General features: G+C 35.0%; 1 protein-coding gene across 5 annotated transcripts in view; it reads left to right on the forward strand.

The window, feature by feature from the left end:
* The first annotated feature begins 264 nt into the window (after positions 1–264).
* Positions 265–17,127, forward strand: part of LOC130641794 (phospholipid-transporting ATPase ABCA3-like) — a 38,045-nt gene continuing 21,182 nt past the window's right edge. The window contains exons 1-7 of one of the 5 annotated variants that reach the window (XM_057448751.1): positions 265–796; positions 7,466–7,522; positions 11,308–11,443; positions 15,820–15,912; positions 16,025–16,098; positions 16,645–16,676; positions 17,012–17,122. In XM_057448751.1, the coding sequence (XP_057304734.1) occupies positions 15,856–15,912; positions 16,025–16,098; positions 16,645–16,676; positions 17,012–17,122 (274 nt within the window). In that variant the 5' untranslated portion in view covers positions 265–796; positions 7,466–7,522; positions 11,308–11,443; positions 15,820–15,855. Of the gene's footprint in view, positions 797–6,825; positions 6,964–7,465; positions 7,523–11,307; positions 11,444–15,486; positions 15,644–15,819; positions 15,913–16,024; positions 16,099–16,644; positions 16,677–17,011; positions 17,123–17,127 lie in introns of those variants that run through there. The other 4 variants (XM_057448752.1, XM_057448753.1, XM_057448755.1 and 1 more) reach the window with 4 other exon arrangements.

Consider the following 17,127-nt stretch of genomic DNA (forward strand, 5'->3'; position numbering starts at 1 on the left):
ATCAATAAAGTTAAATCACAAGTCACTTGGTCTGCAAGATTATTTAAAGCTCTTCATGTAGACCATAACGAAAACAAATTTGTTGTTCTTTTGCATGGGTTTTCCCAGGTCATAGTTAACCTCGGCACAAAAAAACACAGGAGAACTACGTTGAATGTTAAATCAAAAATATCTTACCTGCGTTTAAAAAAGTTCCCTGTTACTTTTTTTGCGAAAATGGCAGGTATCGTTGATCTACGTCGATCTTAGTTGCAGCAGGCGAACGAGACAGTTGTTTCGATTTCGAAGAAATTCGCATTGCATTATGGTTTACGAAAATAATTAAATATAGCAAGTGCAACCAAGATCAACAACTTTAATGACCAAAAACAGCTTTTAAATTAATTTCTTGATTAAAGATTTTTATGCTGCATTTTTATTCGACACAATTAAACTGCAAAGTTATTAAAAAACAGAATTTTTTTCTTTTTCAATACCACGGTCGCGTATTCTTCATTGAGGCTCAAAAAGGAGAACAATCTTTCACCTCCGGCGACTGTGACTTTCGTTTTGGCAAATAAATCTTTTCTGGATATTCAAGTAAAAATTTTGTTGCATTTAAACGAAACGAAAAAACGAAAACAAACGAAAACGTAATATTCTCAGTGCATATACCAGCTAACTATAGCTACACTCTGACTGTGGATAAGTAGCCAATATTAGTAAAGCTATAGAGTATATACGCGCACATGACTGACGTCGGTCGTCCATTACAGGCGTGAAGCTACAACTTTAAAAGTTAACATAAGTAACATAAGTAAGTAACATCCTAAAAGGCAAGAAAAAATCGACCACAAACAAGTAAATATATAGCAAAAGTAAACAAATTTGTATCATTTAGATAAGTTAGATATGCTCTCCTTCTTGCCCATTTATAAATAGATAATGATGATTTCATAGATGCTAGCTAGCTAAAGTTTGGTGTATAAAGTATGCTGCATCTGTTTTTTCTAATAATTTTTTCTTTGAGTTTAAACACATTTGACCAATCGAAAGCTGATTCCAACTAGCGCTGATTGCGACACTATGTGAATCTTATTGTACTATTAACCTATTTTGCGTATGCCACCTTCATTCAAATTGAATATATAAACTATGACTTTAATTTATTTGTTCTATGTAACATTTTTTTACCGGATCTCTTAGTTATTTTAAATGAAATAATGCTTGTTTCACTTGCAAGTGCAACTATGCAGACTTGTTTCATATGTGTCTCATTAGCGTTTGCCTCTGCACCAGTGAAGGATCGCATGGCTAGGTAAGGGGCTGTGTTGATGATATCTTCGGATACATAATTCTTTATCGAGGTCAGGAGACGGTGGATTAGCTAGGATGTACAGGTTGACTTTGGATATGTTTTCGTTAGTTAATTTTTTCACAATAAAACGAAATTGATTATTAGACGCCGTAGTTTAGTGGTTATAACTCTCGCACTCTGTGCGGGAGATCAGATGTTTGATTCCCCCTGGTGGGGATTCAATATAGTAAGTAAATGAGTAAATGTTACCATAGCAGGCTTTTTCAGGAGAGGCGTGCCATTGCACGCGCACGCCTTGGCACACAACTAAATCGTTTCAGGTGTGTTATTAATCGCACACCTGAAAAGTAAATACTGAGTTTTGAAAATCAACCTATAAAATCAATTTTGTAGCGTGCGATGGAAGCCCTCGAAATAATGTTTGGAGACTCGTCACGCAAAATGTCCACCACATTTCTAGTTCGGTCGGACATGTTTGTAGCTCATTTTGAACTTTTGTCGGACACTTTTAAATCTCATAATTATTGAATAGTCCTGGTCCTTTTAATCCACGAGCAAGCCTATCTATAGCCAACCTGACTATCCTAGCTAATTCACCGACTCCTGACTTAGTTAAAAGAACTACGTAGACATAAATCTTTTTTGCCTGGCCCCTTCATCATTGGTAATCAGGTTTTACACAAGAAATCCAGCCATGCGGCTCTTAACTAATGTGGAGGTGAACGCTGACAGAGCAGGGATAAAGCAAGTCTGCAAAACTGCACTTACAGGCGGAACAGACATTTTATCATGGATTTAATTGTAATCTTCATTTGACAAAAAAATTGAAAACCATAGCAGGTCCGAATTTAATTGAGTTTTTTCCTTATGCCGCAAGTGTTATTTTTATTCAAACAAGTTTAAAATGAAACCCAAACGAAGTATATTTTTGCCTATTTGCTTGTGATGACCTGAAAAATAAACACTAAATTTCTGAAAATGACAATAATGTCATGCATACTATTTCGGACATGTAGAAAAGGAAGTAAGATTGAGAGTGTCGCTATATGTAGATGCTCGATCATCGTGTTTGGGGTTACGATTCAAAACGTCCCCTACTTTTTTACCGTAAAATGAATGCTCAACTAAGATTGACCTTGGAGCACGTATCGAACGTGTAACATCCTTTGCACGTGCGTTTCACATTGCACGTGTTGCTTTCTTTACACGTGCGAATCATCGCACACCTACTCAAATATTCCTGAAAAAGCCTGAGACTTGTTTCCATTACAATGTTGTACATGAAATGAAGATGTAGATTCTGTTTAATTGCTGTAGTTCCCAATAAAAACACAAACTTGGAGTAGAAAATTTATTTCAATTTTGTAAGAATAAACTGAGGATAATTTGGCGGAATCGGGTGAGGATGCTAGGCTGAAGAGAAGATATTGTCTCAAGCTCACGTGCGTGTTCCCAATAAATTTGCTCTTCTCCACATCTACATCTGGAGCTCTTCTCCTAGTAGTGTTCGCTCTTATCCACTACATCCGGAGCTCTTCTCCTAGTAGTGTTTTCTGGCTTAACTAATCTCTCAATCACATCCGGAGCTCCTCTCCTGTGATTCCATTTCCTCTATCATACCTCACAAGAACCTACTCTTTATGAGCTCTAGCTTCCTTTGCATTTCACACCTGTTATTAACCTCTTGGTGCACCACCTTTGACTGTCAGCGCCGCATCCCCCTGCTGTTATTTTCCCAGTCATCTGTACTGCTCGCGTGGTGCACCGTCGTTCATCTCCTCGCACCTGTACTTAATTCACCATACTCTTCCAGGGGTACACGCACATCTCTACACTTTGTGGCTGCCCAGGGCAGCCCAGCACCCCAACCAGTTAAATTTAACACATTGACATAATTGAGTAAAGTTGCCAATTGCTTCCACTACTGGACTAAAACCTTGTTGGTTTTAGTCCAGTAGTGGAAGCAATGCCTATAGTGCTCTGCCTATTGTGTGGAACTTGAAATCTGAGAAAGAAGCTTTTGACAAATAGTTAAAGAGATGTTAGGATTTTTTATAATGTCATCAACCCGTCTCTGAGTTATTTAGCCTCAAAGTCATTGACATCACCAGCATCGAACAAAAGTGAACATGTCCACTTTGGGTGTTACAGACTTGGCAGATTACTATCAGAAATTAAGGATTAATTTTCAAAATTTTAAGAATATGTTTGAAGAATGATACTTATGCACTAGAAGCTCAAATTGTTGAAGTCATCAATGCATAACTGAAAACAAAATTAATCTTGATTTGAGAATTGTATATAAGATATAGTAATTATATACAGTAATTTTCTAATGATATACGTTAAAAAATGTGTTCAAACACTGACGTGTTATTCAAAATAAAAAGTCAAGGTTTGTTTTTACCTCTTATCATAAATACTCCAATATTTTAAAACATTACCAACAAACACACCCTACAATTCTTTGGCCTTTGTGACATCAATTATGCAACCATAGTGAATTTAAATGTTAAAGAAAAAGCATGGGCATGAAGTTGCTGTACTAAACATCATCATCATCATCATTCTCGGCTTAACGTCCGTTTTCCATGCTAGCATGGGTTGGACGGGGTATATTAATGACCCTCTTCCAATCTGATCTAGACTGTGTTAGATCTAAACTCAACTTCCTCTCTATCAAGTCTGTCCTTATAACCTCCTGCCAAGTCTTTCTCGGTCTGCCTCTGGGCTTTGCCCCAGGAACTATCAAGTCTCTACACTTTCTTACCCAATTATCCTCCTCCATTCTTTCCAAGTGCCCCAGCCAATTCAATCTTCTTATCTGGATAACATCTTTAATTCTACGGAGACTTAGCCTGCTTCTTAGCTCATCTGAACTCTTTCTGTCTCTCAGACTGGCATTACACATCCACCTAACCATTCTCATATCATTCCTTTCTAAACGGTCAAGATCTTCCTGCCTCACTGCCCATGTCTCACTACCGTACAACATAACACTTCTTACACAGGCCTCATACAACCTACCTTTTACCTCAATTGACAGGACTCTGCTAGTCAATAAAGGAAGTAACTCTCTAAACTTTTTCCAAGCAGAACCTATCCTGCAAGTAACACTTCTTCCAACACCCCCTTCACTGCCCAACATATCACCTAAGTAACAGAAGTTCTTAACTATCTCTAACGAGCCACTGTTGTACATCATTAAAGCTGGAAATACTTCATTCTCTATAATCTCACCTTTGCAACGCTTGCATACAAACTGTATGCCAGCTCTTAACCTTCCACTAATACTACTGCACTTCTTATGTACCCAATGCTTGCAAGTCTGACAAAAAATTGAGTTACTACCAACCCCTTTCCTGCAAACTCCACAAGGCCAATTTCCAACTACAAGGTCACACTTGGCTGCAATGCTACTTATCATGACTTTAGACTTTGCCGTGTTTACCTTCAGCCCTTTCTCTTCTAGTCCTTTCTTCCACTTCTCAAACTTTTCAACTAATTCTTCCATCGACTCTGCTATGAGAACCAAATCATCTGCATACAATAACTCCCATGGACAACCTGTTCTGAACTCCATCGACAGCGCTTCTAAGACTAGAATAAACAACAAAGGACTAAGTACAGAACCCTGATGTACACCAACATTCACACTAAATTCATCACTAAGTGAATCGTTAATCCTGACACGACTTCTAGCATTGCTGTACATAGACTGAACCATCGTAACTAGCCACTCATCCACACCTAATTTTCTCATAGCCCACCAAATAACTTTACGTGGCACTCTATCAAAAGCTTTCTCTAAATCTACAAAGGCAAAATAGAGATTCTTTCTCTTTTCTAAATACTTTTCCTGAAGCTGTCTGAGTAAAAATATTGCATCTGGAGTGCCACGCCCTGGAACAAAACCAAATTGCATCTTATCTATATCAATTCTTTCTCTAAGTAACTTATCAATCACTCTTTCAATAACTTTCATTACTTGATCAACCAACTTTAAACCTCTATAGTTACCCCTTTCTAATGCATCACCCTTGCCCTTGAAACAATTCACTATTACACTCGACTGCCACTCACTCGGAATAGCACCATCCTTTATAATCTGGTTAGCAAGACTTGTAATAAGCTCAACTCCAATATATCCAGATGCTTTTACCATCTCTGCAACAATACCTGATACTCCTGCAGCCTTGCCAATCTTCAATTTCCTAATAGCCTCCACTACCCATTCTGTCTTGATCTGCATAGCTGGCCCTTCTACGACATCATCATCAGACAAATTATCCTCGTCCCAATCAAACTCAGTGTTAAGCAACCTCTGATAATGATTCTTCCAAGCTACCCTTTTCTCCTCCTCTGTGCTAGCCAAAACACCTTCATCATTACGTATACACTTCTCACCTACAATATCTTGATTAGTCTTCTTCATTTGCTTTGCTATCTTGAATACCTCATTGCGCTGGTCTTCCCTTCTTAACACATCTGCAAATCTGTTTCTCTCTGCTTCTGATTTTGCCTTATACACTGCTGTACGAGCGCGACGCTTAGCTTCTAAGTAAATATTTTTACTACCACCTGACTTCCACTCTTTCCAAAGTTTCCTCTTTTCCTTTATACACTGGTCAACCTCATTATTCCACCACCAGGTCTGTCTATGGCTAGCTGGTCCTTTCGTCCACCCACAGGTATCATCAGAAGCTTCTAGAAGACAATTCTTCAAAGTAGTCCAAGTACTTTCAACATTGTCACTATCACATTGACTATTGTAGGCTAACTGCTGAACTTTTGCACTAAATTGTCTTGCTACAATCTCTTCCTTCAGCTTCCAGACTTTTCGACGGGGCCTGTACTTTCCCTTGGCTTCTTTGACACTCTTCAAGATAATATCACAAACCAGCAACTTATGCTGGGAAACACACTCTTCCCCCGATATAACTTTCACGTCCTTCACCACTTTCTTGTCTGACTTTCTAACCAAAAAGTAATCTATCTGTGTCTTACAACCACCTGACTCATATGTTATCAGCCTACTCTGTCTCTTACTGAATGATGTGTTGCAAACCACCATGTCCATTGCCATTCCAAACTCCAGCAATCTCTCCCCTTCCTTATTTCTGCTCCCAAATCCATAGCCTCCATGCACACCTCTATAACCTTCAGATGACTTCCCAACATGACCATTAAAGTCGCCGCCCACCATGACAAGTTCAGTGTCTCCAAACTTTGATGTGACTGCTATTAACTCATCATAAAACTTATCTTTATCTTCCTCACTGAGTCCACACTGTGGAGCATAAACTGACAGAAAAGTGACAATCCTATTACCTATCAAAAACTTTATCACTATAATACGACTATTAACACGCATAATATCTATTACTTTTTCTACCCACTTCTCCGCAACGAATATGCCAACTCCTCCATATCCATCACTATTACCAATCCAAAAAAGCTTATACCTTGCCCTCCTACCTTCCACAAATCTCACTGAAGCTCCTCTCCACCTAACTTCCTGAACACAACACATATCAACAGATCTACGTTCTGTAAAAAACAGATTTTTCCAGAATATAAGAAAAAAATTGTTTTAGTCATTTCAGAAGGACAAGATTCATACCAACTGCATTTGCATCATTTACAAACAAAATAAAGTTTTCTGGGTAAGCTTGTATAAGCCCTATATGTTTACTTACAAAATCTGATTGCGTACTGACATATAGGGTTGTCAGCAAAAAATTAAGAGTCATTTTAGCAAAAAAAATTATGTTAATCAACTCACCTTTAAAATATCTACACATTGATAAAGTTTGAATGCACATCTCTTAACATGTACGAAATTACTGATGACAGAAAATGTCAAAAATTACTATTCCTTAAATATGACATTGTAAATACAGTATAATTAAATGTGACAGTTTTTGAATGTGAATATCTTAAAACGAAAAGAGCTTTTCAAAAAATTTAAAAAGGCTTGTTAGCCAACCTTTTAAACTCTATAATATAAGGCCAGTCTTTTTATACTGCAAGTTCCGTTTAACCAAATCTTGATTACAACTAAAATTTGATCAAAATCTCCTGGAATATGAGATGTCATTTAAATTACCATAAAAACCATGACAAATTTATAAGATATATTTTTTTTGGAATTCAATTTGTTTTTAGGTGTGGTTTTGATCTATGTGTTACAGATGTTAGAGAATCTACATTGCTTTAAAATGGGTAAGTGCTTACAAACTTTTATTGACAGTTTGATTATATTTATTTACGAAAACAAAAACACTTGGATATGTACTTACAGTTATGATTTGGTTCAAACTAAAAATGTTATGTTTGTTATGTAATGTTACTGTTCTATATCAATCAGATGAAAACTGTGTAAAAAAAGTAAAAACATAATTTTATTACTTTATACAACTTTAGGTTTAAAGAAATAAGTATTATGGAAAACAACTTTCGTGGTATCTCATGATAACTTATAATAACTTATCTATATAATAATACGCTAGGTGTGTCTGTCTGTGTGTCTGTGACAGGCAAAGTGGATGTGTTCGTTTTTCTTTGATGTAGCCGAAAAATGCATGTCTTATTTGTTAAATTTTATGACGTTACAGCGTGACGTCAATAACACTACTTTAACGTCAATATCAAAACTTTTGGGTTTTGACAGGATATTGCTGATGTCAGCAAAATGTTTAAACCCTTATATCTCATTAACCGCTCATCAAAAGCACATGATCATATACATTTTCTTGATCAGCAGTTTAAGCTCTACACAATAGAGGCAACGTGGAAACAAGGTTCTAATTTTTTTGTGGATGGATTGCTGACGTCATCAAAATTCAAATGACGCTTCCTTTTTATTTTTATCATGCCTCAGTGGATTTTTCCACGGGCTTTATCGACTAGTAATAAATAATTCATATACCAGTTGAAAAGGCCTTTGGAAAAATCTACTTATTCTGGTGATGTTTAGCAAATACCCATATAATAGCAGAAGCAATTTTTTAGGAATGTGTTTAGCTGTCACTTTTATTGTGTGATCAAAAAATTATATAGATGATATGTTTGCTTTTGATAAATAGTTGCAGAGATTTTGAGGTTTTAAAGGTTTCTGATGATGTTATAAACCTGTCAGTTCAGAATCAGATAAGTTGGCCTGACTAGGGCAAAGTGGATGCATTTATTGTTGTACTCAATAATCAACCATGTAATGTAATGCCAAAGATGGTTAATCCTTAACGATAATGATAATGGTGATGGTAATGTAATAGAGTGATAGAGACACGGAAATGATTTTAATGAGGATGGTGATAGTGATGGCATCGTTGTTGGTGAGGATGGTTATAGTGAAGTTGATCATGGTGATGGGGTGATGGTGGTGACAGCAATGGTGATACTGATGGTAAAAATGAAAATCGTACTGGTAATGTAATGAGGTTAAGGGTGATGGTGATGACTATGGCAGTGGCAATGGTATAGGTCATTGTTGCAAAAAATTGTTGATTGATTTCGTTTTTGGACGAATAAAACTTTATTTATTGAGTTGCAAGCATAGTTGGCAGAGGGATCAGAACCCGCTTCTCCCCCCACTATTTTTAAAACATCCCTCCTTAGGAACCCCACCCTTCTTATTTTAAGAGTTACCTGTGAACGGATCTTTTTCTTAGTTATGGCATTAGTGGTACATCTAAACCTAAAAGATATAATAAACACAATGACAATCTTGTCACTGCATTCTCTCTCAATAAAACAAAATCATAAAATATTTTCAACAAAAGAAACTGCAAAAAGCAGAAACACAATGTAAGAATGTTTTTAAAGACAATGTCGTCAAACATTTGAAAGTGTCATTTGGCATACTGTTATATTTGTTCTAATTAGCCAAAACTCAACAGTACTTCAACTGTTCTCTACCAGATAGTATACGAAGCAATTTTTCAGCTGAAGCAGTGCCTTTCGTAAGGCAGTCAGCAATCTGATCATTTGGTTTCGTAAGAATGAGTTCCCTGATTTCTCCTTTTTCGACCATCTCACAAAGTGCACAAATATCAATATACAATCGTTTATCTTCTATGGCGTTGGTATTTTTAACTGCTTCGACAAGCGATTTTTTGTCTGATATACAAATAATAGGTATATCAACTGAAAAAATCTCTTAAATTAGGGATCTATAAACATAGCACCCGTGGCGCTTTTAACTGCACGTTTTAACTTTGAGATTTCCAAATAAGTGGGGCAATTTTGATTTCACCATGAAGTAGCAGAACAAAACCACTTTGTGAGCCACCATTAATTAAATTTCCATGTGATGCATCACTGAAAAGTATGAGCGATGATACTTTAACATCTCCAGTGATTGAAATAACAATCTTTACTACAGTTTGCTGCAGATGTTTGAGCTGCTTGTTATCTCTACGAGTGTCAGCAACTGTTCCATGTTATATGCGAGTGCTTTAATCACAGGCAACATGAGCAGCATCAGGTCTAGTTTGTTTTGCTGCCCATTGAATTTGACTAACTAAGGCTTCATTTTTGTAGACCTAATATTGATAAAATTAATTGGTGGAAAGTTACTAATGTAATTATGTTGATTCATAATTACTGCACCACGCTCTTGTTCAATTTCTAATGCCAATAGGTTAAACGACTTGGAGTTCTCTTTACTAAGTGAGAATGTTTTATCTAAATGTGCAATGACAGTGTCATGAAACAAATCACTTCCAACGAAGAAGCAATCGTCAACATGACAGCAAATTGTACCTTCAGGTGAAGTTTCTTTTCTCCAGAGAATTAATGCATTGTTATAAATGCTTCTTGTACGTAGCTCCAACTTTATTGAATCTGTTGGATTATGTCTCATACCAAGCGCAAGAAGTGTCACACAAACCATAAACAAGTGTTTTTAGTTTCCACAACTTGTCTGTGTTAGCTTCTGGTGGCGGAAGAAGATGTACAGCTCTATCAATCTTGGCACCTTGAGAAACGCAGCTTTAACATCAAGAGTGTTAATTCTCCATCCATGGGTTGCACCAATATCACACTCAAGACGAAAGTTCTTCTTATTTACAGTTGAGGAGTCGGTTTGTTTACCAAGTGTCCTTATCAAAACCTTAAGCCACTAATTGTGCTTTAATTTCTGTTTTACAATCATGTCTTTTCTCAGTTATCACCCAACGTGTTGTGATTATGTCTTGCCCTTTGTCTTCAACTTCATAAACATTGTAATCACGCCATTTATTTAGTTATTTATGTTGAGCTTCACTAACATCACATGATGTTTCTACAATATATACTGACTCTGTGTTTACCTTTTCCAAAATGATTTCAAAGTCAATTGATTTCATTGCTTTGGTTTTAACATCTTTGAGGTTCAACCAATTCTTATATGTCCCAACTCCAAATTTTCCTACTTTACCAGCACAACTAACAACTATAAATTCAGAGAGTTTATTAGTATCAGGATCAATAAACCTAACTTTGTCCCTGATTTTTCAAAAGGTCACTGTCAATGACTGTTCATTGCAAGGTGTTCACCAACTTCTTGCTCAATGCTTGATTTATGTGTTGTTTCAACCTGAGCATGGGAAGTAACAGGGGTCTCATTTGTATTTATGGCATGATCACTAGGCATGTCATCAAGTACAACTTCTGATGATGTGTTGATATCAAAATCGTTTACGCTTTCGAGCAACCCATTCGCTACACTGTTTGGAATCTCATCAACCCAAATCTTCTTTTTCGGTTGTAGTTTTCTTCACCTGAGTGCTTTCATTTGTGCTTTCCTGCCAACTATGGTGCCCCTTTACTGATTGCAACTGACAAGTACTTACTCAAACATAAGTTCCTCTACGTTTAACAAGGACCTGCTTTTCATCAATGCCAAGGACTACACCAGGTCCTCTCCACTTTTTTTCTCCATGTCGCTTAAAGTATACAAATTCACCATTGTAAAAATATTTGCTAGTAGATGTTCGTGTTTATGACCGAGTCCTGTTTTAATTCAGGGCATTCATATGATTTGCAATTAATTGACTGGGTGTAACTGTGTGAAGAGCAGGAAGCTTGGCTGTAAGCACAGATGGGAGATTGGGACTGAATCCACGGTTATTATGCAACACATTCTTAGCACAAGTGGCCCATGTAAGTGCATTTTTAACAGAACAACTAGTATTGTCGAAAATTTTTCAAAATCATATCTTTCAGGATGGCATTATGAAGCTCACATACATCATTTGACCATGGAGCTGCTTCTGCTGCTGTTGTATAAACTCTTGTGTTTAACAGTTCTGCTACATCTCTTAAGAGCTCATTGTTGAACTCCCCTCCATTGTCTGAAAAAATCGAGTTTGATGTTCCAAAAATAGCAACCCAGTGTTTGAAAATTGTGTCTATGATAATTTCCTTATTCTTGGATTTGATAGTTGTTGATGCACTGTATCTAGAGAACACATCAATCATATGAAGTATGGTTAACTTTTTATGATTAACTGTCAGGAATTTTAGGTCTATGGCAAGACATTCATGGACATCTGCGGCTAATGGTAGTGAGAAAATTGGCCTTGATCGAGCCTTTATATATCTACTACATGTGTTACAAGAGTTTGTAACATTGTCAATTTGCTGAAATAATTCTTTATCTTTAACATTTGTATCTTGGAGAAGAGTTTTCGGTTTGCTGCTGTCTATGGGATATCCAAACTGCTTGTGAAGCTTTGCAGCTATTTTACATTTTTCTTCAGGTGATTTTACTAACTCTGGTGGAATTTTCATGAAATGTCTCTGTCAAACATTGTAACTTTATCATTAACAAAATCAAGTTGGTTATTGGCTGCTTTCAGACTCTGTTTTAATAATAATAATGGTAGTTCGCAATCAACAACATCAGTAAGAATATGGGCTTGCATTCCAGCCATATTAACAGGGATATTAACTTGTTTAACTGAGGGGAAGCTTCCACCTGGCCCAAATTTAAAGGACTTGTTACTCTTACTTTCAGCTAAAGCTGTCCCTTCTGGCAAAGTGTCTATGTAACAGTCAAGCCAATTTTTACCACAAACTGTTCATGAACATCCTGAGTCTAGTAAAGCACAATTCAAAGACTCAGGCACGACTTGCTCCATAAAGCATTGTTCCAAACCCTTTGCAAAAAACTGCACATGTACTTCATCCTGTCCTTTGCTTTCTTTATTCTTATCAGTCATTCATGAAATGCATTATAGATTTGCAATGGTGACCTTGCAATGGATGTCCATTAGGACCATTAGGATTGTACTGGCTTCTTCTAGCACTGAAATATTATCCACCTCTGCCACGTCCACAAGTGTTCCAATTGTTAAAACGTTGTCTGTCAAACTTTTGACCATCTCACTCAACACCAATCAATACTGTCTGTGCTACTTTTACTTTGAGCACATTGATCCTAAATGGCTTTTATCTGTTTTTTTCATAAAATCATATGTAATCTATTCGTGTTGACGTGATTGTTTCAGTTGCCATCTTTTTAACTACAATCTGCTACCAGTACGTGAATAGATTTGTATTCTTTATTTTGGAATGAAGCTGTAAATCTAAATCTAAAAGATATAATAAACATAATGACATTACCCCCTATTATTTTGAGGTCTAACCCATCTTGTAATGGGCATGTAACACAAATGCCCTTGTTGTTGTTAAAAAAATATATGGAACATAGCAAAAAGTGATTTTAAATAGTTACAAAAAAAAAAGAAAAAGTTCTGGGAACTTAATTGTACTCTTGCCCATTCCTGCAGGATTTTTCTACTTTGTCTGTCTTTTATAGTCACCAAATGTGAATAAAAATACCTGATATTTTTAGAATTTTTACCAAGATCTCTAGTAGATAAGTCTCTTTAATTTTCTAAGGTTGACAAAATTCCAATAACCTCTAGTTCGCTGAGTTTAATAAATCTTCTCACAATTGCAACCCCAAATGATTTTTTTTAATCGGTTTTGACAGTCAGACATTAATTTAGATATATTGATGAATTAACAATTAACAGGATGTAGCTTTTAAAAATTAAAAGAAATAGGAACAGACTGTAAACTTAAACAATACAAAAAATGAGCAATTGCTGTTTCAAGGCTAAATTAAATGATCTGTCTTACTTAAAGTAGGTAATCTAAGAAGTAATAATTTACTCTGGAATATAGAGTAACCCAACCCCTGTTTACAGCACCCCCTCTGCCTATTTCAAAATTTTAGGAAGCTGAACCCCTCCCTTCCCTTTGTAAAGGAAGGAGGAGTCTAAGTATGGCAAGTATATAAAAAGATTTAAGTGTTACAACTTCCTCCCTCTGATAGACTTTTTCAAATAAAATCAACTTTGTCATAAAAGTAATAAAATATTAAAATATTAGGAATAAATTTTTGCTCATGTCAGCACTTTTCTGCATTCTATTTAAGGTGGCAGTAATCCTTTTTCAACATTCAAAGGGAAACAGTTACATATTTATTTACTTAAAGGTTATTTCTGACACTTGTCAAGATTTTGTAGCTAATTATCTTTCACCAAAAAAAATTTAATTTAATTCTATCACAGCATTTAGCGGCAAAAAAATGCTGTTGTCAAAGTTACTATAGCCATGGGAAAACTATACATATCTATTTACCATGGTAGCTTTAAAATTTATGTAGGAGAACAAAGTAGTATAAAGTAACAACATAACGTGGAATAAAAACCAAAAATTGCTTATACACATTTGAACACAACAGCGTTGTCACTAAAGGACTTCCCAGCCGCGTTTCGTGAGTCTGTATACATGAAACGGAAGGGTGTATGAATACCTTCACCATTCCCTTTATCCCTTTGTAGTAAAGACTCTACCCTTGTGCACATTTTATCGACTGTTTGCACTGTACATACACGCTAGCTCAGTCGTTAGCTTAGTTTTATATTCACCCAGATTACCTCTGGGCGCGCGTGTTCCACTTCTCCAGTACGGCCCCTCTGCCTTGTTTTACATTATAAGATATAACAGTATAAGAAACAAGGCTTGTGCGTCTGATAAAGCCCTTGTTTCTGGGTCATCGCTTTATCCACACAACATCCTTTCTCTACATACGATACTTCAAATCCTTCACTGGAAAGTAGGGACACCCAACCAAAAAACATTTTTTCCTAATACTGTATTTTTATAATAAAGTTAATATCATTAGAACACGCATTAATTCCTTATAATACGAAACTATCAAGTGTAAATTGCGCCTTACTTTACAAAATCAATTTTCATCTTTTGCTGTTCAATCTAAAAATAGATCTTTAATTAATGATACATACATTTGAAAGATTAAATAAAGATCATGAATGGTTTTTACGAAGAGAACATTAACACGAAAGTTCAAGTTTTTTTACCGTGCATGGATGATATATCTATTTTTATTGTGTGATGTGGGTGATTTATTGCATACAAGGAATATATTTACCAGAACCAATAATAGGCCTTTTTTCACATAAAAAAGTTGTAACAGCAAAATTTTTCAACCGTAAATTTAAAATATGATGGCTCCTCAAGGGCGGAAGCCTAACGTCGTCCTTAATTGAGAGGGACTGCTACAGTTATGCAAATTGAGATATTATGTCAAAATCATATTCATAAAGCTCTATTTTCAAGAAATTAGTAAAGAAATTTAATACATGTGTGTCAAAACGTTGTATTTTTTTGAGGTAGTTTTGTGTGACAGCCAATATCTGGGAGGTATGGTACTTGAAAGAAATGTATTATATGGCCTAATAGATGGTTATAGTTAGGGTTATAAAAGACCTATAGAGGCGGATCTTTTCATAATATAATATTGATAACTTTGCATAATCTATGCAAATCTAACTTATCAAAAACTTTTAAAAAACATAAATATTTAATATTATCTATTTTGTTTATTTCTTTATGTAGCTATGGAAGTTTTGCATATGTATTATTTATTATGTCTTTAAGGTTTTTCTACAAAATAGCTAGGGTAAAAAAAACACATCAAAATATAAGGTCATGTGTACCTTTGTTTTTCCTTGCAGGTGTGTCCAACTATTTTTTGCTTACTTTGCGTAGAAAACCAACTAAATTTAAAGGTTAAAAGATTGATTTCAGGCAAACTTAGTCTTTGAATTCACAGTAGGATTGCTCATCCTTTATTCTTCATTTGTTTAAAACCACAGCTCTGTTTTACTATATTTTTATCTATACTCTTTTTAGTATATTCAAATCTGCGCATTTATTATTAGAATATGGAGAATGTTAATATTGTATGAATTAAAGTTGTAAAAGAGCTTAATGCAGCAAATAAAATACATATGGGTCATTGATAACTGAAATTGTATTGCGTTGGTAATATATTTTGATGTAAAAATTTTTGTATTAAAAAAGACAGAAAAATTGTCAGTTGTTTTATATATCGTTTTGTTTTGGTTAGCCATGTCAATAGTTCTCTACATTGTTTTGACTTGTAATAATAATAATAATAATAATAACGAAAGTAACTGCTATTTTATTTTATTTCTTAGAGCGTTTTAAGCCAGGAAATAAACAAGTTGACAACAATGGCAAATGCTTTCCGAAAGCTAACCTTATTATTGTGGAAAAACTTTATTCTCCAGGTAAATTTCATAGATTCCCAAAGAATTTTAAATTTTCTATGTCCAGTTTTTCTACTGATAATATGCTGAATTACTATGAGTTTGTTTTTTAAGCATTAATATTATTTTTTAGATCAGAAGACCAATTGGCACAGCTGTAGAAATCTTATTGCCTTTTGGATTACTCGCTTTGTTGATACTAGGAAGGTCTGATCGCATTTTTAATAATCATGTTTTTTTAAAAAATGGGTGTTGACTGATTTTGATATTGCACTGAGAAATACAAAGCGCCAGGTCAAAAGCACAGATTGAACTTGCAAAGTGTGTGCCCATAAAAACTTGTTCGATTTTGATACTTTTCGAATTAGGTACCGTTCCATTTTTAACTTAAACAAGTTTACAAAACCAATTAAATTATTTATAAAAATAAAAATTTATTATTTATTAAAACAAAAATATGGCTTTACATAACTAACCATTGTACCAATGAGACAAAAAACCTTCAGGCTGACATTTTTCAAAATGAATAAAAATATGTGATCAACAAATTGATATAGAATTTACAAAACTTAAACCTGTACCCAAATTCTTAATTTTGTATTACATACCAACAAATTTAGTCACCAGTTTCAAGAGGGTTTAAAAACTAAATGTCTGAAATGTTAAGTGTCTGAATGAAGTAGGAATATTTGAACTTTTTTAAAGAATTACACGGTGTAGTTAGTTGGTGTAAGTTTCTGGTTTTATTTTTAGAAAAAATATTCATGAAAGCGAGGAGTGTTTTCGTAAGTAAACTAATTGTGAGCAATATAGAGAAATACACTTTTCAGCTGCATTATGTTTGATGAGACATTTAACAATAGTGATGCTTTGAACTAACAAGAATTTTTCTATAAGAATTGTTAAGGCAATCCTATTATTTTTAAAAACAAGAATTTATATTATATTTCCTGCAATAGTAGCTGCAAGCAATGACAGGGAAATTTTTGTATATTTTTCCATTCGCTAACAACTAATTTCAATTAGTTATGTTGTTATATTGTTGTCAGATTAAAGTCTGCACATGTTATGACAAATTTAAATCTTTTTCTTTTATGTATTTTTGTTTTGTTATTTTTAGGAGCATTCGATTTGAATGATGTTCGTAAATTTGATCCAATAACTATCCAGTTTCCTGATGGAAAGGCTTCTGATGTAGATAAGATCGCATACTATCCAATAAATACAAAGAGTGAG

This window comes from Hydractinia symbiolongicarpus, chromosome 4 (assembly GCF_029227915.1).
Source record: "Hydractinia symbiolongicarpus strain clone_291-10 chromosome 4, HSymV2.1, whole genome shotgun sequence".
Taxonomy (NCBI): Eukaryota; Metazoa; Cnidaria; class Hydrozoa; order Anthoathecata; family Hydractiniidae; genus Hydractinia; species Hydractinia symbiolongicarpus.